The 25,055-nt window shown below is 36.6% G+C and overlaps 2 protein-coding genes across 2 annotated transcripts in view; both read left to right on the forward strand.

The window, feature by feature from the left end:
- LOC149534638 (flowering locus K homology domain-like) overlaps nucleotides 1–25,055 on the forward strand; it is a 153,948-nt gene that overhangs the window by 26,605 nt on the left and 102,288 nt on the right. The window contains exon 2 of the mRNA XM_089807738.1: nucleotides 12,759–13,063. Within this exon, the coding sequence (XP_089663864.1) occupies nucleotides 12,773–13,063 (291 nt within the window). The 5' untranslated portion in view covers nucleotides 12,759–12,772. The remainder of the gene's footprint in view (nucleotides 1–12,758; nucleotides 13,064–25,055) is intronic.
- On the forward strand, nucleotides 22,439–24,328 carry LOC149534640 (uncharacterized). The gene is made up of 4 exons (XM_089807739.1): nucleotides 22,439–22,670; nucleotides 22,798–23,485; nucleotides 23,640–24,017; nucleotides 24,136–24,328. The coding sequence occupies exons 2-4, from the start codon at nucleotides 23,099–23,101 to the stop codon at nucleotides 24,199–24,201; spliced, it is 831 nt and encodes a 276-aa protein (XP_089663865.1). The 5' UTR covers nucleotides 22,439–22,670; nucleotides 22,798–23,098; the 3' UTR covers nucleotides 24,202–24,328.

Here is a 25,055-nt window from a genome sequence, read left to right on the forward strand (position 1 = left end):
TTAAGGTAGGAGAGACTCTGTCTCATACACTGTGGCTGGTCATCCTATTTCGTGACTGGATTTTCGCAAAACTGTCAGTTGCAAAATATCCACCCAACAAAAACCATAGTTATATCAGGACAAATCTAATATTTTTATTTCTAAAATCATCCATATTTAGCGTGCTGAAATTGAACCTGCAGCCTGTGAGGCATTGTCTGCTTAAGTTTAAAGATAAATAGCATATAATAGCATTCATTTTATACACATGATTGCCACATATAGATAATTTCAAGGCTGATATAACTACCAATTGTTTAAACCCTCAATATTTGGATCAGGACCATTGTTGGATAACAATGCTGGCAGATTAATCTTCATTACCCAAAAATTAGAGTTAATTGAACTCTTTGGTTCAAAGAGATAAAGATATTGATGCTTATTAATAGAAAAGAAGTCCTTGCAATTAAGATTAAAGAAAATCAGTTCCCAAATCATATAGTACTGGACAGGGGACTTTACAGATTATAACTTTCTTACTGGTACTGCTGTATGGTATGTTTTGGTACATCGTTTACTTTGTGTTATCAAGTTAGCTCCTTTCGAGAGTAAATACTATTATTAAAATGTTTTTGGAAAGGGACATTACAAATTGAATTATTGCCAAGTTTCAGTTGCTAGCTAAGATTGATGGACAAACAAAAATAGTCAACTTGAATTATTGCCAAGTTTCAGTTGCTAGCTAAGATTGATGGACAAACAAAAATAGTCAACAAGTGGATTGAGGCTATTTACAAAATTATGTAGTTAAAATTAGACAGGTTGGACAAAATGACTATATAGAGGAGCATTGTTACAATAACTGTTATTGAATAGCATCGGTCAGAGACTGCAAATTACACATGCATGTGCGTGTATGTTATACATGCACTCACATACATATATAATCTCAGTTTGATAATACATCTTAGATCTGATCGAGCACTTCATATCAAACTAAGATGAAATCTGTACATATATATTTGCATTCAATACCAAACATGATGGTCTTGTGGATCGATCCAATATGTCTCTTATGTAACATATCAGTCACAAATTAGTTAGTACTAACTAACTAATCTGATCCTGTAGAAGATCAGACTAATTAGTTAATACTAACTAATCAAAGTAGAAACCCGCGACTTTTGATATTGAAGGATTGTGACCTATCTTGGAAGGTGTCCATTGGAATCAATATGTATGTGCACCGATGATTGTTGTATTGACATCGGAATTAATAAATGCGCAATACCTTCAGCAGCAGATCAACATATATCCTATTGCTCATTATCATTTGTATTCCATCTGATATTATATCTTATCTATATTGCATTTGCAATACATAGAGATTAACATATTGCAGATCGAGACTCAGAGATTAACATATTGCAGATCGAGCACCAGAGCTCAACAATATTGCAGATTGGGCTCTCACATACAAGGTGAATCACTTATGCTGAAGGTATTAAGGATTGAACATATTTCTCAGCATTATATAAGGTACATCTGCTCTTATATGTGCAAGTAAAAGTGCAAACTTGTTAGTAACCTGTGATTGAAATTAAAAGAAACATACAGTCTGATAGAAGCTTAATTCATTTACGATAACACATACTATATGTCCATTGTGTTGGCATCTTTCAAAGACTTATTTTATTACGATGCCATAACATATGTGGACTTGGTTATTGTAGATAATAGAGTACCAAGGGCAAAAAATCTATCTAAGCAAAGCTAGGACTTCGTAGGATCACTCAAAGAGAACATACAAAGAAAATAAGCAAACATTATATGCTGATCAGCTTCAAAGCGAGGGAACATGTGAAGTAGGAGATATGGTCTTGTTGAGGCTACAATCTTATAGGCAATCTTGACTAAAAAGGAGTAAAGCTGAGAAATTGAAGCCAAGGTTCTATGGCTCTTATAGCATCAAATGATGAGTCGGGGATGTTTCATACTAACTGGAATTTCCAGGAAATGGCAAGATTCTTAATGTTATTCATGTTTCTTGTTTAAAAATAGTTTGAGGAAGTCAAAATCATTCCTTTGTTAGAGCTATCCCCATTGGATGGTAAAGGAAAGTTAATCTTAATTCTCGAGGGCATTATAAATTTTAAACAACGAAAACTAAGAAATAAAACAATGAACTAGCTAGTTCAGTGCAAAAATTTTCCTGAAGAAGATGCTACATTGGAAAGCGAGGAAGTTCTTCATTATCCTAATTTACAAATGCTTGAGGACTAACAACTTTGGGAGGAGGTGGACTGTAATGCCCCTTTCTTAATTTATTAAGGAGGGCAGCATTTTCCCTACAAGGTGCTGGATTTTTAAAATTTCTTACATGATGTCTATGAAGGGAAAAAACCATTTGAACCAAATCATGGGGATTGCTTGTTTGTAGGAGACAATGAAAATTAATTTTTTGCCAAAAGACAAATGAAGGGTGATGTCCTTTGGAAGAGAAAGATATAAGGGAAGTCAACTATTTTTTTGCTAAAGGAAAAATGAAGGGTGGTGTCCTTCGGAAGAAAAGGATACAAAAGGAGTCAAGGAAGGAGGATGGAAGGCATCATTGAAGATGTATTTATATATTGATTGATTCTCTTATGGAGCAGATATTGTGTTCTAGCAGCTTGAGATTGAAATCCCCCCTTTAAAATTAATGGAGGAAAACCCTTTTCTTTTCCTTGCAGAGTCAGTGGACTAAAAGTTAAAACCCTTGACTCAACCAGAGCAGAAGTTATTTTTTAAAGTCATTTCAGTGTGCTGAACTGCTGCAAACTTAAAGTAATTTAATAATTCTATAAGAGCAAATATATGACATTAAACTAGGCCAACTTCTGAGTGTCCAAAACAATAAAGATAAAATTTAACAGCAATCTCTAAGTTAATAAAATCAATTTTTTAAATTGGTAGTTGACTGTACAAGTTTTACCAAGTAAGATTTGTATTTTATTTAAAGAAAATAAAGAAAAAAAATATAGAAGGGAAATTACGGTTTCTATTTTTCTAAACCTGGTCCATGATGATCGGCATTGGCTCTAAATCTAAGTTTAATTTTTAAGTAGGGGTGTTGCAGTGTAACTACTAATAATCAAGGTCACTGGGAGATGGGGAGACTTAGAGGTCTCCGGCACTGTTATTGGTACTGGTACGACAATTTTCCAAAAATAGGAGTCGGGGGTACTTGGAGACGGCAATTTATTTTTTTAATAGTTTAAAGAGTCTAATGCTAAATACAAAATTTGAAAATAGTATTACTGTAAAACTAAAAGACTAAAGTAAATAATAATAGTAATGTCACATTAATATAGAGTCAAATATTTCAAAACTCACATAATCACAATATTGTATCTCATAAACATACTTATTTTTTCGAATATTGTATATGGTCATCATCATATCAGATTGATAATCGCTGAGATTATGATTACATATTCAAATTTTAAATTGAAAAAAGTATAGTTTGATGCTGAATTGCTGATATGCAAACAAAAATGAACAAACTTAGTACAATAAACAAAAAACAGAAATCTATTTAGTACTAGTATTTTGATGGTACTATCATCTACTCCACAAGATTGTGATCATCCATCTCAAGGTCTTCAGTTGTCATGCTCTCCAACAAATCATCTCTCCAACTCAGGTTCCTCTGATGGTAGTACAACTAGGGGCAATTCATTAAGGCCTTTTGGTTCAACTACTCTTTCCACCATGGCTGCAACATCTCCTTCATGTGCAATTTGATCCCATTTTGCTGAGGGACCTTCCATATATGTAGGATCAACACGAGAGAGAAGGCAGAGTGTTCTATGAATGTACACCAAGTTCTCTGCTTTCTTTGACCCCAATCGGTTCCTCTTCAATGAATGAATAAAACCATAAGTGCTTCAGTTCCTCTCACAAGTTGAAGAACAAGCCACTTGTGACAACAATCTTATTGCAAATGATTGCAACTTAGGAGTATCACCTCCATGGTTCCACCACCATTCTATAAGGTCTTTCTTTGCTTGCATATCATATAAAGCTTCCGCTGAAGCAAAATCACCCTGTCCACGTGAAAACTTATTCTATTGACTCCTTATATCCAAAGTTTCATCACCTCGACCATAAATCTTTTTTATTGCAACCCAAAGCCCCTTCATTACGTCTCTATTGTCATGTGGGGCTCTCTTCTTGGTCTCTTCTATATTATGCCATTTAGGATTTAAGGCATATGCAACACAATGAAGGGGAGTGTTCAACTTATTCCATCTTCCATGGAGTTTATCTTCTATCGAAGGATATAAAAAGGGATCTCTAGCATCTGTTATTGTCTTGATTCTTTCACACATGGATTCCGTTCCATTAAAAATCTCCCCCAAACATGGCCTATCTGATTTTGCAAATTTGATCAGCTCACAAATGGGCCTAATAAATGCCACAATAGATCTAACATCAGCTCAAAAGTGATCATCAAGAACCAAACTTCTCACCTCAACTGCAGTGTCCAATGTAGACTGTCTCCAAGAAGCCCATGCATCACTAACCATGGTGGAACACAAAGCTTCTTTGACTTCACAAAGGCGGTCAAGAAGAATAAAATAAGATGCAAACCTTGTATCAGCTGGTTTCAAAAGTTCCACTTTGGCAAATTTCTTAAGTTTTAAAAGTTACTAATTTATTCAATAAAATATTTATTATTAAAATATGTTAAATGATTTAATCATTTAAAGTGTCATTGGTCTTAATTTTTGCGTTAAGAGCATTAAAATGAGGGCTAAAATATATAAAATTATTTAATATTAAATTTTTACATTTATATTTTATCAGGAGACTTCGGGGAGACGTCACCTTTTGGATTAGGTGATTGGGAGACTTCAGACTTCGCCATGAAGTCTCCAACCTTTTTTGAGGTCTCCGTAGATGGAAAAGTCTCCGAGATGCCGGGAGACGGGTCTCCTCGTAACGATGCTAATAATTAATAGTAAATACTTTGATCTCCTTAGAAATGGTCTATGCTTAGATTTAACTATGGGTTTCCATTATTGGCTTGCTCGTTGGCCCTCATTCCTATTCAACTTGTATGTAAACTTAATTGATATACACACCTCACATTAGCATTACCTGGAATATTGCTGCTCAATAGCAATGACATTGGTTTGCATAGAAATGACTTTGGCGTCCTCAGTAGGATATTATGCTTTGTGGAATAAAAGTGCTCTGCTAGGACCAACTTGCTAACTTTGTTGAGGTAGATGGAGTGCTCTTTTCACCCTTGTATTAATTCACCCACCTTCTCACCAATATAAGGGATATCACATGAGCATTTCATATTAGAGTTGCCACTTCTTATTTTGACTTCTCGGTGGTTTTTGAAGACTTTTAGGTCCCCCTCGGCTTGTTTATCATGATACAATTTGGTTTGATTTTGGCATCATGATATAAGGGAAACCTTTTAGGTACATCGTTATAATCCTCGCTTTGACATTGCTTATGATAACACCGAGTCTCTTTAAGGTCTCTGCAATTTGTTTACACCCATTTCTCTTGAAAACTATAAAAAGGTACATGAGTTCTTCCTCACATGATTTCATCGTAAGTACTGAAAGCTCCTAAGAAATCTTGTGTAAATAAACTTAAGTATGATTTTTTATCTGTAAACCTGACGAAAAAGAAAGCCATGCCTATTATGACACCTCCAATTTCCATTTTTTTAGTGAATTGAAAAAGGTTTTGAGGCGAGAATTGCATTTTCTAATCTTGATGATGGATCATGTGCTATGGTTGAAATGTCAATTAAAAATTTTCTTGGAAGAAAGCCATGTAGGCAAGCTATCATATGTGCCCTTTGAGTCATATATGTACCTCACTTCTTTTCCCTACTCACAACTTCAATTCTATATCCAATATTTGTAAATGTAATTCCCTATAAATTGTTTCACATATGGTAGAAAGTAGGCATGTATACACAACATTGTTGTGTTTGGGACTGTTATACATTATTGTAAAAATTTGCCTAAGGGCAAAATTCACCCAGGAACTAAGAACTCAAACAGAAGCACACAGTAGACCAAAGAGAGAGAGAGAGTATGATTAGAATGACAATGTCATAATTAATGCAATGTACAATGTAATGTAAAAGTACACTAGGAGTGTTTGTATATAAAGGCCTCTGAGATACATCTAGAATGCCTTGTAATCAGCACCATGATGTGTCATACAACCAAGCACATGTCCACTAGATATGGGTTATCCTCCATTAAGCACGGAAGTAAGTGCGGTGATGAGAGGATAAGCCTACAAGGGTGTGACACACAAAACAGTGTTGTAGACACCATGTGCTAAAATAGAGTTGCATACCCCTGTGTTGTCTACATGACAACTCAAAAAGGTGCGCAAACTCCTAAGTGTCTCACAAATAAAAATAATAAAATAATGCATTAACCTAAGTAAACTTAAGTAAGTGTAATAAGTAAATACTTATTTACACCAACACCCCTCCTTAAGTGCAACTTAGGGGAATGCCCTTAAGCTTACGAACTAGGATGAAGATGCATAATGGGTCCCGGCTACTGGGCCATATTAGGTACCCATGTACATAATGAAGATGCAAATCTCCCATAAAGCGGGGAAAGAGGGAAAACTTAATGGGAAAAACCCTCCCCCAAAAAGAGAGATAAATATGGATGCATCGATGGATAGAGTAATCAAGACCCCCCCATTACGACATACATCCAGTATATACATAAGAGAATGAGAGAAGGAAGAGAGACAGAATAGGCTCCCCCCCCAAAAGAAGAATCCCCACAAGTGAAAGCCACTCTGATGAAGAAGGTGGTCCAAGAATGTAGAATGGTGTTCCTCCCCTTAGGAAAAAACAAAGGCAAAGGTACACTACTGAAGATGTATGGTGGCCCTAAAACCTGCTCAAGTATCCCTGTACTGATGCTGAAGTTCACCCCTTCCAATTGTGTTGAAAAGAAGGAATGCAGATCTGGCAAGGATGTCTGTTGAACTTGTTCCACTGAACCATCTGTCTCCTCAACTGACAAAGAGCCCTCCACTAATTGCTGTTCATAAGGATCCACAATCACTCCAACCTGTATAGATTGATCATGTAGAGAATGGACATGAGGGTCAGAGTGAGCCCTCGCAACAACTGTAGAAGAATCATCATCAATGAGAACATGTAAGTCCTCAAGTCTGTCGCCCAAGTCAACTGAAGCTGGAGCTGGAAGACGAGATGTACCATGCTGTGATGGACCTTTCACTGTGGCAATATAAGCATGTGGACTAGACTAATGTGACCTCTCACTACAACTGTCGATAGAACCCCATGTGTCTGAACCTGTTGAAGCACTATCACTGGTGTCACTATCAGTTTCCATTGTGTATGATGTGCGGAGAGGATTAGAGGATAAGCTCGGTGAACTTTCCTCAAAGTGAACATCCTTCTCCACAAATATCTCATGATTCTCTGGATCCATAAGTCTGTAAGTCTTCACATTGTCTTCATAACCGATAAAGGTACAAGGCCTAGGTGTTGGTGCCTTGCAACTCCTGGAAGATAGGTTTGCCCATGCTGGACAACCGAAGACTCTAAGAGGACTCACAACCGGTTTTCTACCGCACCATGCCTCAAAAGGAGTCTTGCCATCTAAGGCTGGATGAGGAGACCTGTTAAGTATGTGAGTAGCACTGCTAATGGCTTCAACTTCAAGTGTAGGATCAAGAGACTTGGCCTTAATCATGCAACTTGCCATGGTCTTGAGAGTCCTAATCCTCATAGCTGCAACATTTGTCTTGTGCGGACTGAATGCTGGTGAGTTCTGAAGATCAATCCCCTCAATTCTACAAAAGTTCTTAAGTCTTCTGTCAACATATCTGTTCTCATTGTCCACTCTAAGTACTTTGATGGCTTTCCTTGACTTGTGTTCAACATGAGTCTTGAAGTCTTGAAGCTTATTGACCAATTCATTCTTATGATGAAGGAAGAAGACCCAAGTGAATCTCGAAAAGTCATCAACAAATATGAGTATGTAGCGGCCTTGGCTGATTGAAGTCATTGCAAAGGGTCCTGCTAATACCATGTGAACTAGCTGAAGAACAACTGGAGCTCGAGAAGACTTCCCTTTATCATACTTCTCCTTGAGATTCATATCCACTGAACAAGATGAACATTCTCCCTTAGAAAAGTTGATATTAGGTAGACCTTTGACCATATGGTTAGAGCAAAGTTGCTAAAGAGAGCGGAAGTCAAGGTGACCAAACCGCTCATGCCATAGGTTGATGTGTGAAGTAGAGCGAGTTAACAAGGCTTGAGAAGAACTCTTAGGCACAAAGTGGGAGAAGGACTAAAGCCTCTTGTCATCATTGACTTTCCCCACTTATACCAATGAATCATCTCTAAGACTTCGCACTATCACTGAATCTGGAAGGAACTCAACCTTATGACCATCTCCAAGGTGAGTGATTTGGTAAACTGATAAGAGATTGGAACTTAGATTTGGAATGTAGAGAACATCCTTGAATTCCCCATTTTCCATTTCTACATGTCCTTTCCCTTCAACTTCCATCTTAGTCTCATCTCCCACGAAGATGTGTGGTACCTTTGACTGTTTCAATGCAGAAAAGTCTTCCTTTGAAGAACCCATGTGGTAAGAGGCACCTGAGTCAAGTATCCATTCCGAAGAAGAACTTGAGTTTGCCATAAGTGCTTGACCTTTACCCTTTGAAGAGGTTGGAGTTGAATCCTTGGAAGTACCTGGCACTTGAATCTTGTTCTTGTTGAGTAGATTTTCTAACTCATCGATTCTTTTTGTCTTGCAATGATGCTCGTCATGATTTGGCTTTTTGCAATATGCACAAGAGAGTTTGTCCTTCTTGTCATTACTTCCTTCTTGTTTGGAGAAGAACCGCCTTGTTGAGAGGAGGATTGTTGTGTCTCAGATTGTGATTTCTGCTTCCACTGCTTCTTCTTGTTGTTGCTTTTTCCCCCTTGACTTGATTTGTGATCATCACTAGCCACCAAGGCTTTGGTCTTTGATGACTTGAGAAGTCCAAAATCCACCAAGTGAGATTGTTCAACAATCAACATGTCTGCAAATCCATCAAAGGAAGGCTTCTGGTAAGCAGATCCCATGGTTAACCTGTGAGTATTAAAACTCGAAACAAAGTTAGCATACTCAGAAGGTAGCTTCTTTAGGATGTGATGAATCAACCTATCATCCTTCATGGGATTTCCACAATCTTTTATAAGTGCCCTATACTAATTGACTTTGATGATGTAATCCTGAATTGTGTCATAATTCTTAGGATCCAAGAGAAGTAGATCATCCTCAATCTGAAATCCCTTTTCTTCATCCACTTTACCATACAATTGTTCAAGTTTATCCCAAGCTTCTTTAGAGTTTGAACAATTTTTAATGTGAAAGAGAAGATCCCCATGTACACAACTCCTGATAACACCTAAAGCTTGTCGATCTTGATTTTGCCAATCAATGAGTTCTTTAGCATCAGTAGGTTTGGTAATTGTACCATTAACATACAGACTATATCCTTTTTCCATTAATCTACTCCATGCAATATCTTTCCATGTAGAATAGTTGCGTGAAGTTAGAGGAGGACATTTAAAACCCATGATGTAGAAAATGAAAAGAGCACAAAATAGACACAAAAACACAATACACACCCCCCCTTTTCACTCAATCAAGAAGACCCCCCCAAAAAAGATGCTTTGGCACTTTATAAGTAGTGCGTTTACAATGGGCCACTTGTCAAAATGAACAAAGTGGACTTTCTGATTTTGCTTTGACAACTACCTTGTAAGGCTGAAATCTATCACTTAAGCACTATAGCTTAGTTTTACAACAATTTGAAAAGAATCAAAGCATTACAATGCCGAAAAAAGCCTCATTCTGAAAGTGAGAAATTTGTCCACACAACCCTAGAATCTGTCTTCAGATCTGGAAAGTAGATGAAAAAATACGCACTTTCAAAAAAAAAAGAACTTGAAAAAGTGACCAGATGTGCTCGTACAGAGCTTCTAAAGTTGCAAAACGCAGGATTATGCAGGTATAGTCGCCAAAAGACGCAAATTCTGCAAAATCTGTGCACCAAAACTAGAAAACAACACCACCACTGAAAAATTTAGGAAATTTTACCTGATTTCAAAAACAATTGCACCTAAATCGGGAGTCCGGATGTTCGAGATATGGGCTCGCAAAGTCAGGCTATCAAATTGAAATGCAATCTGGAGAGGGGTCTAGAAGAGAAACTGAGTCTAAATTTGATGGTCAAACGACCGTCACTGCAGTTGTAAATCGCCTCGGAATGACGTTTAGACGGGCGTCAAATTTAACATCAAGAAATGATGACGTCAACAAAAAATGGACGCCCTGGTGTGACGTGTCAGATGACTGTATGTGTCCGTACTGTACGGACTATGCTGACGTGTCATTGCCGGATTCCATGTGGCACGTGGCAGTTTCGGGCTTACGTGGATGCTTTGCTGACTGGGCAGTCGTGAGGTGGCGGGTGATTTATTTCCACCATGGCGCTGAATCAGCCATACGTGGCGGGAAGTTTGAAACCTTCGATCGTCGCTGGGAGAGAGAAAATCGTTGCCGAGATCTTAGGTTGTTTCACGCGGGAATCACCAAACGTAGTTTAAAACTGTAGTCGCCAGTAAATCGCTAACGGAAACTTCGTGCGGGCTGTCGGCAGGATCTCTACGCCGTGGAAGATAAACAACGCCCGGAAAACCTTCGCGCTGTTGGAAAACTTTGCAAAGTTTTTAAATCGCCGGGAAAAAAACTGTAGTCGTCGGAGAACAGACGCCAAAAACCTTCGACAGTCGGGAAATGGAGTCTGCGGTCGCCGAATTTTTGAGTCGCCGCCAGAAAGAATCTGCGCGCGGGAGGAAATAGCTAGTACAGTCGCTGTTGGGAAATCCGAAAATGCTGGTGGATGCTGAGTGTTAATCTCACATGTATTGTGGGATGGCGCTTTGTGCTAAATAAATGAAAAGGGCCGCAAACTATTATGTAAAATGGAATGCCGACCGGTGGAGATGTGTAGTGGGAAAGGCTGGGTTGTGGCCGTATTTGTTGCAGGTATGTACGGACTGCGGATGTAATTGCAGACTTGTCTGCAAAATTAATAAAATAAAACCCTGCGATTGAATAAATCCACCACCAAAATAATATAGCTGAGCCGGGGTGTCACTGCTCGGTTCGGCCAATTTTTTTTTCTCTGACTAGGCAACTAAATTTCGAAAAAATAATTTTGAAAATACCTAAAATTGCAGAGATGAAAAATGTTCAGATTTGAAAAACTAATTAAAAAGATCCGAAAATGACCATACCCGATTTGCAAATCGGGGCCTTTGGGTTCCGATTTGCAAAAAAATTTTGCCTCACGGTCGACTTTGAGCCAAGGTAGGCGTGCTTATAGTCGATTTCCACCGATTCAGCATTCCGGACACAATGGCGAGGTCAGATCTGGCTCTAGACGCTCCCAATTTCTGCAACACTCCGGATTCGGGCTGAGGTGATGAAGCAAGCGGTCTTGAACGGCTATGTGATGAGAATGTCTCCAAGTTGCTCTGATACCATGTAAGAATTTTCCTAAGGGAAAAATTCACCCAGGAACTAAGAACTCAAACACAAGCACATAGTAGACCAAAGAGAGAGAGAGAGTATGACAATGTCATAATTAATGCAATGTACAATGTAATGTAAAAGTACACTAGGAGTGCCTGTATATAAAGGCCTTTGAGATACATCTAGAATGCCTCGTAATCAGCACCATGATGTGTCATACAACCAAGCACATGTCCACCAGATATGGGTTATCCTCCATTAAGCACGGAAGTAAGTGCGGTGATGAGAGGATAAGCCTACAAGGGTGTGACACGCAAAACAGTGTTGTAGACATCATGTGCTAAAATAAAGTTGCGTACTCCTGTGTTGTCTACATGACAACTCAAAAAGGTGCGCAAACTCCTAAGTGTCTCACAAATAAAAATAATAAAATAATGCAAAATAATTAAATAATGCATTAACCTAAGTAAACTTAAGTAAGTGTAATAAGTAAATACTTATTTACACCAACAATTATAATATAGCACACAATATTCTGTAGTTTATGCTATTTTAAGCTTCTATACTCTGTCAGTTCACATGTATGACATGTTTATGGAGCACTGTTTTCCCTTAGGAAACATTGTAGAATATGGGATCGGGATTAATTACAAGCCTGAACGCTCTCCATATTGAGCTGTTTTGCACATTTATTGTTTTCTATTATTGCCTCTGAGAACACTACATATTTTAACCTGGTTTCTGTATTTTGAATTATGTTATTCCTTAAATTTTTTATCTTGGATTCTGTTTGCTTTCAAAGTACACTTGTTTTATAGCCAATTTTTATGCTGTTTTCTTATGCATGAAGATCATTAAGTGATGTTCCCACCTGAACCTTCAATTAAGAAAATATATAAATACATATTTTTCAAATGTCTGTATTTCTGTTAAAAAATGATAATATAATTCATGTTAAACAAACGAACTTAATGACCAAATTTCTATTGCAGAGTGATTGTTCTTGATAACCTTCAATTTGATTGCAAGCACATTACTTCCTAACATCGTAATATGGGTAGTTCAGCATTATCCAATTGAATTATAACATTTTGATTGTGGTTCATTTATTTCCTGGCATTTTTTATAACATATATTTATAATTTTTTGATCCAGAACAAGAGGGGAAAATGGCAACAGCAGCTGTTGAAACAATGCAGCAACATTCCAACATGAATGGTATGATAAACAATGCTGCCATTTCTCAGAAAAGGGGGCGGGAAAATGAAGTTGGAGCTGAATTGGGGGCAGATAAGAAATGGCCAGGATGGCCTGGGGACAATGTTTTTCGGCTAGTTGTTCCTGTTCAGAAAGTAGGTGGAATCATTGGTCGCAAGGGAGAGTTTGTGAAGAAAATGTGCGAAGAGACCAGATCACGTATTAAGATTCTTGAAGGAATTCCAGGCACTCATGAACGCACTGTAAGAGTCACTTGAGTTTGGAGTTCTATTTATTGTCTGCTATGATCGTTGATTCCTGATCTTAATTTGCTGTTGTAAAAAAAATACACGAACAGATTGTTTGCAATGTCCTCTTATGCAATCTCTTAGGGTTTTGACTAAATTCTTATAATTCCAGTTGCAAGAGCCTTCTCTCTGTCTATGACTTGTACTTAATTCTTTAGTTTACCACAAATCAGTGTATTGTAGAGTGACACTATTTTTAAAAGAAAGATGTTTCAATGCAAATGTGGGTGCATCTCGATGTTATGTAAGAATAATATCATGAATGATTTTGATATGACTCTTAATTCACTGCTAGAACACTTGCTATAAAATGGGAATCAGCTTTGATCAATAATATTGACAATAAAGAACAATATATAGCTCCAAATGTCTTGGTACCACGATGCTAATGAAGAATAATATGCAATTGTAGAATGATGGAGTGGGTCTTTAATCTTCAATGATCAACTATATATTTCGATTGCTTTATGTAATAAGATTGATCTGAATTTTATTAGAAATCTCATGTAATACTCACAGATGGTACAAAGCTTGTATTGAACTAAATATCAAACAATATAATGCGATGGATATTATTGATATACAGTATTGATGATATTGACCCAAATGTATATATTGGCCGGTGTTTCTGATATTTTCCTTGATGTGAATGTGGTATAAACTATACCGATTCAAAAATATATATCAGTCGCTGTTTCTAGTATCTTCCTTAATGTGAATGCGATATGAAGTACAGTGATCTGGAAGTAAATTCTGTTTCTGATATCTTCCTTGATGTATATGCAAATTGATTGGTCTGATCGAAGCCTAGCAGATGAATAACACTAAATAAATGAACAACATAATTAAGGAAAACACCCAGAAAGAGACAACAACAAGGTTGAAGTAGCTACCTGCTAATTATTCAACCTTACTTTTTAGCTCCCCTTGAATTTTTTTAAAAATATTTTGTGTAACCTCTTTGATGTCATTCTAGTCAGTCTATGCCTCTTTTGTCTACTTATTCTTTGTATTGGAATGGGTATATTTTCCAAGCCTACCCTCAATGTTTTCCTTCTCGAGATTATTGAGTGGCGATCATCCAACGATGGCTGATTTGCAATTGGCTGTTGTTGTTTCAGATTTAATGCTTATTGCTTATGTAATTTAGGATTGTTGGTCCTGATTGAATTCTCTATGCTTATGCTATCCAATAGTGGAATACTTCCACTTGAATCTGAAGAACTACAGAATAATCTGATTGAATAATGCTTGAATCATGAATGCCTTTAGAATGACATTAATGCCTCTTTAATATCCTACAAAGGGATGAAAATATTTAAGATGACAACTCTTCATTACTTTGGCAATAAATTTCTTGGTGGTTGCACCTTTACTTCTAATTGCTGATTAGTTAACAACTTAACAGCATTTAATAATCTCCCTTTTATGAGCAGTGATAATGATTTCATTAATGTTTGTTTTTCACTTGCTACTTCATGCTTGATATAATCATGGAGGCTTCCATATATCTGGATCGCTGTTTGTTAATTGTACTTGCTTGGCGTAATCAATTTATTTTGATGGAAACATCAATACATGGATTGCTTAATGCAATATGTTGTCACTGACATTCGATTCTTCTTGATCAATGATTATGGAAATGGAAGGTTGTTGATGATCTTGGCTGAGGGTCCTCATATGCCTTTGTCAACTTGACTCCAATCATGAACACATGAATAGCTGGTTGGAGAAGTATTAGATGTGCCTTGGATTTAATACATAATCTCTTACTTTTTCTAATATATTTTTCATATATCAACAAGCATTCAAGTTGCTGCTTCGTGAAGATGTCATTTAGAAAATTGTGAAGTCTTATAGATAAGACAATTTTCCTTGATATGACATTGATTCGGCTTTCATCTTGATGTCTTCCATAATACAAAATTTCTTTCTTACTGTAAGTTATCATCTTTCACCAAGAATATACAAGTCTAAATGCTTTGTACAATTCTTACTTCTACTTGCTAACTAACTAGAAAGTGTCCTAGGTTTGCCACACGTGGACCAAACATGTATCTATGCATGATTGTTTTTTCATGGATAGGATGGGGACAGTAGAGCCTCCTTTCCTTGAAAATGCTTGCCCAAAAGCAGTTTTAAATTTCTTCTCTCTTGTCCACAGGCTTGCTAGTTAATTTTTTTTTGAATAGTTCAATTCTTCTTCATTATCAAATCTATGGAGAATGGAAAAGGTATATGTCTTTTATATATCCTGCCAAATATTCCTTTGAAAAATTCTTGGATAGCCTTTTAAACCTTTTAATCTTCTTGGATGGCATCGTGATGTGATGTCCCCTTCTTGAAAGAGGATTCAACAATAAATAATAAAAACAAATGAACATATAACCTATTATTAAAATATATAATTAAAGAATATAATCAATATAATATAATATCATACTTTCTATAAATATAATAATACCCTACAATCTATTATAATATATTATTTTTTAATATAATAAAGGGAAGTAGCAATATATAATAATATAAATAAGTTAGCAACTTGAAGAACATGTATTAATCTAATCAATGACATGGCTAAAATACAGATTAGCTATATTAATATGACGATAGTATTAAATTGTCTTACAACGATTGAGGATCATAAAGATATATTCATTGAGCAAAGAAAGCATATACAAGATAGAAATTTGTAATTTTTTGCAATAACATGCAATGGAAATGAAAGATAGCATAGGTATTGGTTATTTTATCTCAGCACAGGTATCAACTATTCTATCGTGATTGATCAGATATCAAGAATCTTATACTGGCCACATTAGATTTTGTGATTCACTAAGTCACCAAGGACCCTATATGAAGCTTAAGACATTGGATTGAGCTTCAAGAAATTAGTTGGTCCATGTTGGAATATAGACCTGACATGACGGAGATATGGTGTGACTGAGAGTTATAAGGGTCATTGATAAACTCATTTGTATTGTCTATCAACAACCGTGATTGTGATACCTACACTTAGGAAGAAAGAAATGGCTCTATCCAGTATCATAAACCAACAAACAGTGATAAAAATTGAATATGCAATTTGTCCAGATGGAGGGATTACAATATGTTCTGAAGGTGTTAGCAGAGTTTTCTCATCAAATAGGAATGAAAACATACACAGTTACCAATGCCAAGAGTACAATACTTGTAGTGCCTCTCGAACCTAGTCTTTACTGGGAGATAATAGGGCCTCTTACCTTGGATTGTAAGTGCAATTAAGTATACTTGATGTTAAATATTAATTCATGTAGCTAGAAACATAGGTTGCATTAAGTGAAATACTATGATGTTAGATTATGTGGATATTTACTAGTTAGATCATATATTCATGATGACGCCTTATGATAGAATTTGAGAGGTTTTGCATTAAGGAAGATTGGGTTAATTTGTTAAGATGACTGCCAATATTTCATAGATATTGTGCCTTAAACACTGCTGGGAATATTATAGAGATTTAAATTGACATATGCTCATATTGCTAGAAATGATTTATTTAAATAATATGTTGTTATGTTGTGCTGCACCCTTGCTATGTGTGAATTGCCTGTGGATGCTAGTACGAAGTAAGATGGAGCTGTAGTCGCTTGCAAGATGTACACGGTGTCCCGCTCTCCTCCATTGTGATTATCTATGTTATATGTGCTTCAACTATTTATATATTATGAGCATCTACTCGTCTTTTGCATGTTTACTGAATAGGTACTAGGTACATTTTTCCCAAGTTTTAGGAATTGAGTGTGTACCTATATTCCCGACAGTGGGCACATGAGATAGTAGTTCTGACCTTTCATACTGAAGCAATATCGTCCCTATATGGATGATGTATTTGTAATTGATTATTATGTTATACCTCTAGTACGTGTTTGGTAAATCCTGATTCATTTTGCATTTGTGAAAGACCAGTGGTATGTATGTGCTATAGAGTTCCCACAGTTGTTGCAAAAGAGGATTTAATTAATAATGCTGAATTTAATTATTATATAGTTATTTTATATTCCTGGTAATTTTGTCATAGAGTTATTCCATTTAATTGGAATTGATTGAATTAACCCAGGTTGAGTTCACGCTGATTTTTAGGGTTTTAATTTAATTGCCTTAAGTGGTTTTATTTTTAGCCTTATTGGTTTTTGGGGAAAAAGTGACTTTTAATGAGAAATTTTGAATTCATTTCTCACATTATTCATTTTGGAGAGCAAAAAATGTTCAAAGCCTTTTGTGAGCGATTTGAAGATTTGCTTGTTGGGTTTGATCCTCTTGTTGGATTCTTGCATGGAGCTGCTTGTTGGATTTGTGTTGGGATTGCTCCCCTTTCCCGAAAGTATCAACCGATTCGTTGGTGCTTTTATTCATTCCTCTTCATTTCATGTATCTCCATTTGAGAGAGGGCTCTTCATTCCTCTCTCATTTCTTTGTGTGATCACATTTTGTTTATTGCAATTGATAAGTGGTATATATATGCTTTTTCCCCACTTATTTGAGCTTTTTCCATACCCGGTTGGGTTTATGTGAGTTGTAGGTTTTGAAGTGCAAGTTTTTATGCTGTTATGTTGCTGTAATTTTGTGAATTGAATAGAAGTGGAATTTTTTTCGAGAAGTGTGTTGTTAGGTATATTGAGACCAATGGGTTTTATTTTCGTAGCCAAATTTCAAGTTTGTTTTTTGACCTTTTTTCACCACATAGTTTTGTGTGCCCTTCTGGACCCATCATTTGCCATTTTGGCATGACTTAGATTTTGATGTTGATAGTCTCTGCTACAAAGAGTATGTTGGTCAAATCAGAATGGTCATATGCCATTTTGAGTATTTTATATCTTGGGTTAAAAGTGCTCTTTCAAGTCAAAATGCTGATTTTGAACCCTTGTCAGATTTTGCTGGAAATGGATGTTTTTTATTGTCTTGAGCTTGTTGGATTAGAGGGATTTGGATGTTGCCCTGGATCATTTATGGTTATTGATATCCCATTTGTTTATTTCGGACCATCTTGGGATCCGTGCTCCTAGTGGTGAAACCAATAGAGCTTGATTGTGATTTATGTTCTTTCCTTGGGATTCTTGTCTATTATATGGATGCTTTGGTGTAATGTCCCTGGTACTAGATTTTAAGGAATAAATGTTGGAACCTGCAAAATATGTTAGTATGCCATAGAATGATGTATACACACACACACACACACACACACACACACATATATAAATATCCAAACTTAAATAAGTTAGAAAGATTGATAAAATAGTTACAAGATCTAGATGCTATCCCTTACTACCCTTCCTAATCCTCAAGGAAGAACTTCTTGTAGATCTTCTAACCCTTTAGTGAGAATCAATTCTCAATTAGGCAATCGTCATATGAGGAGTGCTACCCTAAGGCCTCTGGGATCTATTTAGGCTTTACTTGGTAGAGATCCCACCTCTAACCAAGTCTTTTCTTTGACATATGCATATGACTGACCACTTCAATATATATTGCCCCTAACAGATCCTTTGCAAATCCCTCTCTAGAATCCAATTTGGGGATTTCGACATTCAATTACGAATGTCCGCTCTCTCTCTACAAGTACTTGATATTCATTTTAATGTTCTCTACTCAAGTCACTTGGTCTCTAAGAATGTGGGCGTTCATTGAAGGTTATATGCCATACCTTGTTTGGAAAGGCTTAATCGAACTTTTATTCTGATCACTCGATAATACGTTTGCTCTGAATTGGTTATGATTTATAAGTGTGATCTTGTTTCTAAGTATTCATTCCTGGTTAGATTGACATCATTGAGTGTTTCCCGATGGAATTTATTAATTTTTGGAGTTGCCTTCTAGTGATGTCGGTGTTTCGGATGTGTTTGCGGGATAGACGTTATACAATCCAATGATTTTTTGGTCGTATATGTTTCAGGCGATTCGCAACTTGCTCCAATGTCAATTGTTGTGGATGCCACGTCTTTCTGTTCTTAGCCCAACTGGCTTGTGCCTTGCTTATCTGCTTCCCAGGAAGATGATGTTCTGGACTCAGATGTTGCTGTTTTGTGTGTAGATACTTATTCCCTCCGTTGATGCCTTCACTATGCATCTATGTATTGTTCGACGACACTTCTGGTTTGTGTATCTCTCTATGTTCCAAATCCTTCTTCCCCTTTCACAATGCTCAGCCGTGATTATTTTTATGGTGCAGATGGTCATGTCTTTTGCCCACTTTTGATTATGCAACCTTTAATAAGGTTATAATATTGATTTTCTTAATTATGTTTCAGGAGTAATAGTTAGAGAATATTTACTTGATATTCATTTTAATGTTCTCTACTCAAGTCACTTGGTCTCTAAGAATGTGGGCGTTCATTGAAGGTTATATGCCATACCTTGTTTGGAAAGGCTTAATCGAACTTTTATTCTGATCGCTCGATAATACGTTTGCTCTGAATTGGTTATGATTTATAAGTGTGATCTTGTTTCTGAGTATTCATTCCTGGTTAGATTGACATCATTGAGTGTTTCCCGATGGAATTTATTAATTTTTGGAGTTGCCTTCTCGTGATGTTGGTGTTTCGGATGTGTCTGCGGGATAGACGTTATACAATCCAATGATTTTTTGGTCGTATATGTTTCAGGCGATTCGCAACTTGCTCCAATGTTAATTGTTGTGGATGCCACGTCTTTCTGTTCTTAGCCCAACTGGCTTGTGCCTTGCTTATCTGCTTCCCAGGATGATGATGTTCTGGACTCAGATGTTGCTGTTTTGTGTGTAGATACTTATTCCCTCCGTTGATGCCTTCACTATGCGTCTATGTATTGTTCGACGACACTTCTGGTTTGTGTATCTCTCTATGTTCCAAATCCTTCTTCCCCTTTCACAATGCTCAGCCGTGATTATTTTTATGGTGTAGATGGTCATGTCTTTTGCCCACTTTTGATTATGCAACCTTTAATAAGGTTATAATATTGATTTTCTTAATTATGTTTCAGGAGTAATAGTTAGAGAATATTTACTTTGTTTTGTCTATCGGTAATGTTTTGTTTTAATAATATGATTTCTTAATAATATTATATTATAATGATTTAATGTAATATAATTATTAATTTAGGGAACATATTGCAAGTATTTATTATATTGTAATGATATAATTTTTTTTCTTCTATTTATTCAAGAAATTACATGTGTTTATTTTGGGGTTATTACAGTGCCTTCGTCCCCAATTTTCTTGTCCTCAAGCAACTTGATACTTTCTTCTCTTTCCCAAGTAGCATCTTCATTTGGTAGGCCTTTCCATTTTACTAGAAATTCTTGCACTACTCTATTTCTCAATGTTTTTTCTCTAGTACCAAGGATTACTTCTGGCACTAAGGTAAGTTGTCCTTCATCATCAAGTGGTGGTAATTCTACTCATGGTACTACCTGTTGTCCCAAGACCTTTTTGGGTCTAGATACATGAAATATGTCGTGAATCCGGTTATGGTCTAGAAGTTCCAATTCATAAGCTGCTTCACCGATCCTTTTGATTACATTATATGTTCCATAAAATTGGGGTTTGAGTTTCTCTATCCAGTTCTTCTTAATGGATGTTTGTTTGTATGATTGCAATCATAAGAACACAAGATTCCCTTTCGCAAACGATCGTTCCACTCTATTCTTGTCTGCATAGATTTTTTGTTGGTTTTGCGCATGGTGCAAATTTTCTTTTAATTCTCTCATAATTTCGATATTCTTTTGGATGAATTCTTGCGCACTGGGTACCTTACTTTCTGAGATCACTAATCCTTTGAATGAAGGGGCCTCATATCCGTACAATGCCTTGAAAGGAATCATTCTTATAGAGATACGATAGGTTGTATTACAGCAGTGCTCACCTAGGTGTAGCCTCTTGATCCATGGAGTTTGATGCAGGGTAACGTGACTGGCGGCGAGTCACGTGAGTCAGTGAGCCGCACTGACCTCGCCAAGTCACAATGACTCGTGACCGCGAGTGGCGAGTCACGAGGAGTGACTTGCGTGACTTGCGTGACCCGACGCCCTTGACTCGGCCGCAACAAGCTTGAAACTAGGCCATTAAAATATAAATTTTTACAAGTTTTTTTTTTTTTTTTTTTTACATTTCTCACTCATATAACCCTAAAAGGGCTCCTATAACAGTCTATAGTGAAAAGAAGAAAGAGAGAGAGAGGTAGAAGAGAAATAGAGTTTTCCTATTTTGCAACTAGCTAAAAGGAGGAGGAGAAAAGCTTGCATTTGTGACATTGGAGCTTGCATTTAGATCATCAAGGAGTTTATAGGAGCTCTTCTCAACACTTCCCAAAGCATTTGAAAGAGGTAAGACTTGATTGTTTAGATTTTGATGATTTTTTTGTCTATGCTTATGGGTTTTTTGCATGAATTTTTTTTTGTTTGTTTATGAGTTTTTTTTTTAACTTTAGATCTTCATAAAATGCAATGCTGAAATGGTAATATTTGGTCTAAAATGTCTTATTGCAGCAACCTTTACATTTTTTCTTAATTAAGTCATAATGGCTTCTAGAGGTAAAAAAACCCAAGCTCTCTAAAGGCAACAAAAAAGATGAGTGTTGGAAGTTCACCATAGAATTTCCGGGTAGAAAGAGAAGTCAAACAAAATGCCTATTTTGCAAAACCATTAATAGTGAGGGGATAAATAGATTAAAATACCATATTGTTGGCTTACATGGTCATGATATTGAGCCTTGTGGAGCTGCAACTGTTGAGGCTCAACGTTTTTGTTATGTAGCCTTGGAAAAATATGAACAAGAAAAAGAATTAAAAAAAAAACAATTAGAAGAGTTAGCTCAGATTGGTTCTAGTTCCCTTCCACGCTCATCTGCAAATGTTTTTGAGTCAGTAGGCTGTGTTGGAGAAGGTTCTTCTTATCCCCCCTATCGTCCTAGTGCTTCTGTTGCTCGTGCTTCTTTTACATCTATTCCTTGCACTTCTAGTGATGCTACTGCTGCTGCCCCTTCTAGTAGTGCTGCTCTTCTTCGTTCTAGAGTCAGAAAATCTATTAAGTTAGACAACTTTTTTGTACCGCGTACCACTTCTGGTGCACAACCCTCACTTGAGAGCATGGGCTGGAATAGGGAGATACATGAAGCTGGAGTAAGAGCAATTTGCAAGTTTTGGTTTTTCTGCGACATTCCATTTATAGCAGCTAGGTATTTCAAGTTTTCAACTTCATTTATATTTGATTGTTTTACGTTTTAAGTTTTAAAATTTATATTCAATTTTATACTTTTAACTTGATGTTGAAAATTTGAAATATGCTAATTAAAATGTTTTTATAAATGTAATAGGACTCCTTATTGGCAAGGGATGATTGATGCAGTTTCCATCTGTGGTGTAGGGTTCAAAGCCCCCACTGAAGATGAGTTGAGTGGCCCCCTCTTGCTAGATATGGTTGAGGAGATGAAACTTGAGTTGGAGGACCACAAAAGATTTGGAGCCAAAAGGGGTGTACCATCATGACAGATGGATGGACAGATAGGAGGTCCAAAACCCTCCTAAATTTTCTTGTTTCTAGTGGAGGTAATTCATCATGCTCTACTTCTTGAAGTCTAAAATTTAATGTATACTATTATTGAATAACAAAATTTTTGTTTTATTGAGTATTGATTCTTGATTGATAATTATTTTGTTTAATTTTCACTTTCAGGATCCACCATGTTTTTGAGGTCCATAGATGCTTCCTCATGTGTGAAAAATGCAAAATTCTTATGTGAGACTATTGAGGAGGTCATAAGGGAGGTGGGGGAAGAAATGTTGTCCAACTGGTGACAGATAATGCAGCTAATTATGTTGCTGCAGGTAAAATTTTAACTTCTAACTCTCTAAGTTCTACTTCTAAAAAATTTGTTTTAGTTTTTCATTAAATTTTGAAAATTAAAAGTTTTTTAATACATCAAAAATTTTCATTGTTTACTAACTAATTTAAAATTGCTGCAAGAAAACTATTGATGGAGAGGCACCCAAAAATCTTTTGGACTCCATGTGCGGCCCATTGCATTGACCTCATGTTAGAGGATATTGGCACGCTTGTATGGTTGAAATCATGTGTTTCCAAGGCCAAAAATCTTTGTAAGTTCATCTATAATCATGCCTTGGTCCTCAGCACTATGAGGAAATACACGAAGGGAAAGGAGTTGGCTTGTCTTGGGATCACAAGATTTGCCTCTAACTTTATCATACTAAAATCCTTGCTGAGTTCAAGGTTAGAGTTGCGGTGCATGTTTGTTGGTCCAAAGTGGAGTTCCTCCTTTGCGAGCAGCCCTGCAGGGATAGATGCAACAAAATGCATTTATGATGATGATGATTTTTGGGAGCCATGTTCAAAGATTGTGGAGGTAATTTAAAATTAAAATTTAAAATTTTAAAAGCTTAAGTCTTAAAATTTTATAAATTAATTTGTCTCATACATATTTTTGTTTTATTTTCATTGTGCAATTTTGCAAAGTTTCATCATTCACTAAATTGTTTTTTTGTTTAATTGTTTTGTAGATCACTGAGCCCCTTGTAGCCCTCCTACGAGTTGTTGATGGTGAGAAGCCCTCTATGGGCTACATTTATGAGGGCATGGATAGGGTCAAGGAGACTATTAAGGCCAAATATGTAGGAGTTGAGGAAAACTATGGCCCTATTTGGGACATAATTGATAGGAGATGGCAAAATCAGCTTCATAAGCCCATCCACGCAGCAGCCTATTATCACAATTCGGCATACCGTTTCTGTGATGATTTCAAGGCAGATGAGGAGGTTCTTAGTGGCCTATACACAGTGATATCGAAGATGTCCCCTAATCGCATAGATATATTGCTTGAGATGGATGCCTATAATAATGCATTAGGGCCCATTTTTTCAAGTCAAATTTGCAGCCAGGTAAAGATTGCAGCTTAAGCCTTATGCAATCTAGTTTCTAAATTTCTAGCTTTAAACTTAAAGTTCAAATTTTGAAATGAGACTAATATTTTTTTGTTTTCCTTTTTTCAAAATTCAGATAGATGGTGGCAAATGTTTGGGCCTTCGACCAAAAACCTTTAGCAAATCGCCATCCGCATTTTGAGCCAGCTAAGTAGCGCTTTTGGATGTGAGCGCAACTGGGGCATGTTCGAGCACATCCACTCGAAGAGGCGTAACAGGTTGTCTGTGCAGAAAATGAATAGTCTAGTCTTTGTGCACTACAACCTGCGCATTAGGATCAGAGAGATTTTGGATAGTGACACCTCTCCGATTACTCTAGAGGAGGTTGATCCAGAGTCTGATTGGATCACTGAGGCTACTGATCCTATCTTTGATGATGAGGACCTACAGTGGCTTGACTAGGCAGATAGAGAGGGCCAGGCTGAGGTTGTGGCTATGGCAGCAGAGGACTAGAGAGCTCCAGTTTTTCCTAGTGGCACCTCACAGACATTGGCAGAGCCAGAGGCAGAGAGTACAGTTGATCCTAGAGGCACCTCACGAGCTGATGCTATGGCTACTGAGACATCCAGGACCTACCTTAGATGCCTTACTAAGAGGCATTTTATAGATTATACTGAGCCTGAGCCTGAGGTTGAGGCTGAGGTTGGGGTTGAGGATGAGGATGACGATGAGGATGAGCCTGAGGATGAGGATGATGATGAGGACTCCGACTAGGAGCCATAACTGTAGACTTATAGTCTTGTTTTAACTTTTTGTTTAATAGTTTAACTTAATATATGATCAGCATTTGGAACATTTGAATTTGATGATGAGTATTGAATCTTGATGTGTTGGATTTCATAATGCATAAATGATAATACATATACATTTTGATGGTTTGCATGGATTTATCTTAGTTTGACTTTAATTACTAGTAATATAGTATTTACTTTTAGCAGTTTACCTTTGTAAGTTTGTAACTTTGTAGTATTGTACTTATGTAATTGATGTTTGACT

Source organism: Cupressus sempervirens, chromosome 10 (genome assembly GCF_028749045.1).
Source record: "Cupressus sempervirens isolate cs-2001-9-10 chromosome 10, ASM2874904v1, whole genome shotgun sequence".
Lineage (NCBI taxonomy): Eukaryota > Viridiplantae > Streptophyta > Pinopsida > Cupressales > Cupressaceae > Cupressus > Cupressus sempervirens.

Bases quoted from the DNA above. Each gene is read 5' to 3' on its own strand.
- LOC149534640 (XM_089807739.1), top strand. From the start codon at position 23,099: ATGGAGAGGCACCCAAAAATCTTTTGGACTCCATGTGCGGCCCATTGC. The intron at 23,486-23,639 runs GTAATTTAAAAT...ATTGTTTTGTAG, and splicing joins CATGTTCAAAGATTGTGGAG to ATCACTGAGCCCCTTGTAGC. The intron at 24,018-24,135 runs GTAAAGATTGCA...TTCAAAATTCAG, and splicing joins CAAGTCAAATTTGCAGCCAG to ATAGATGGTGGCAAATGTTT.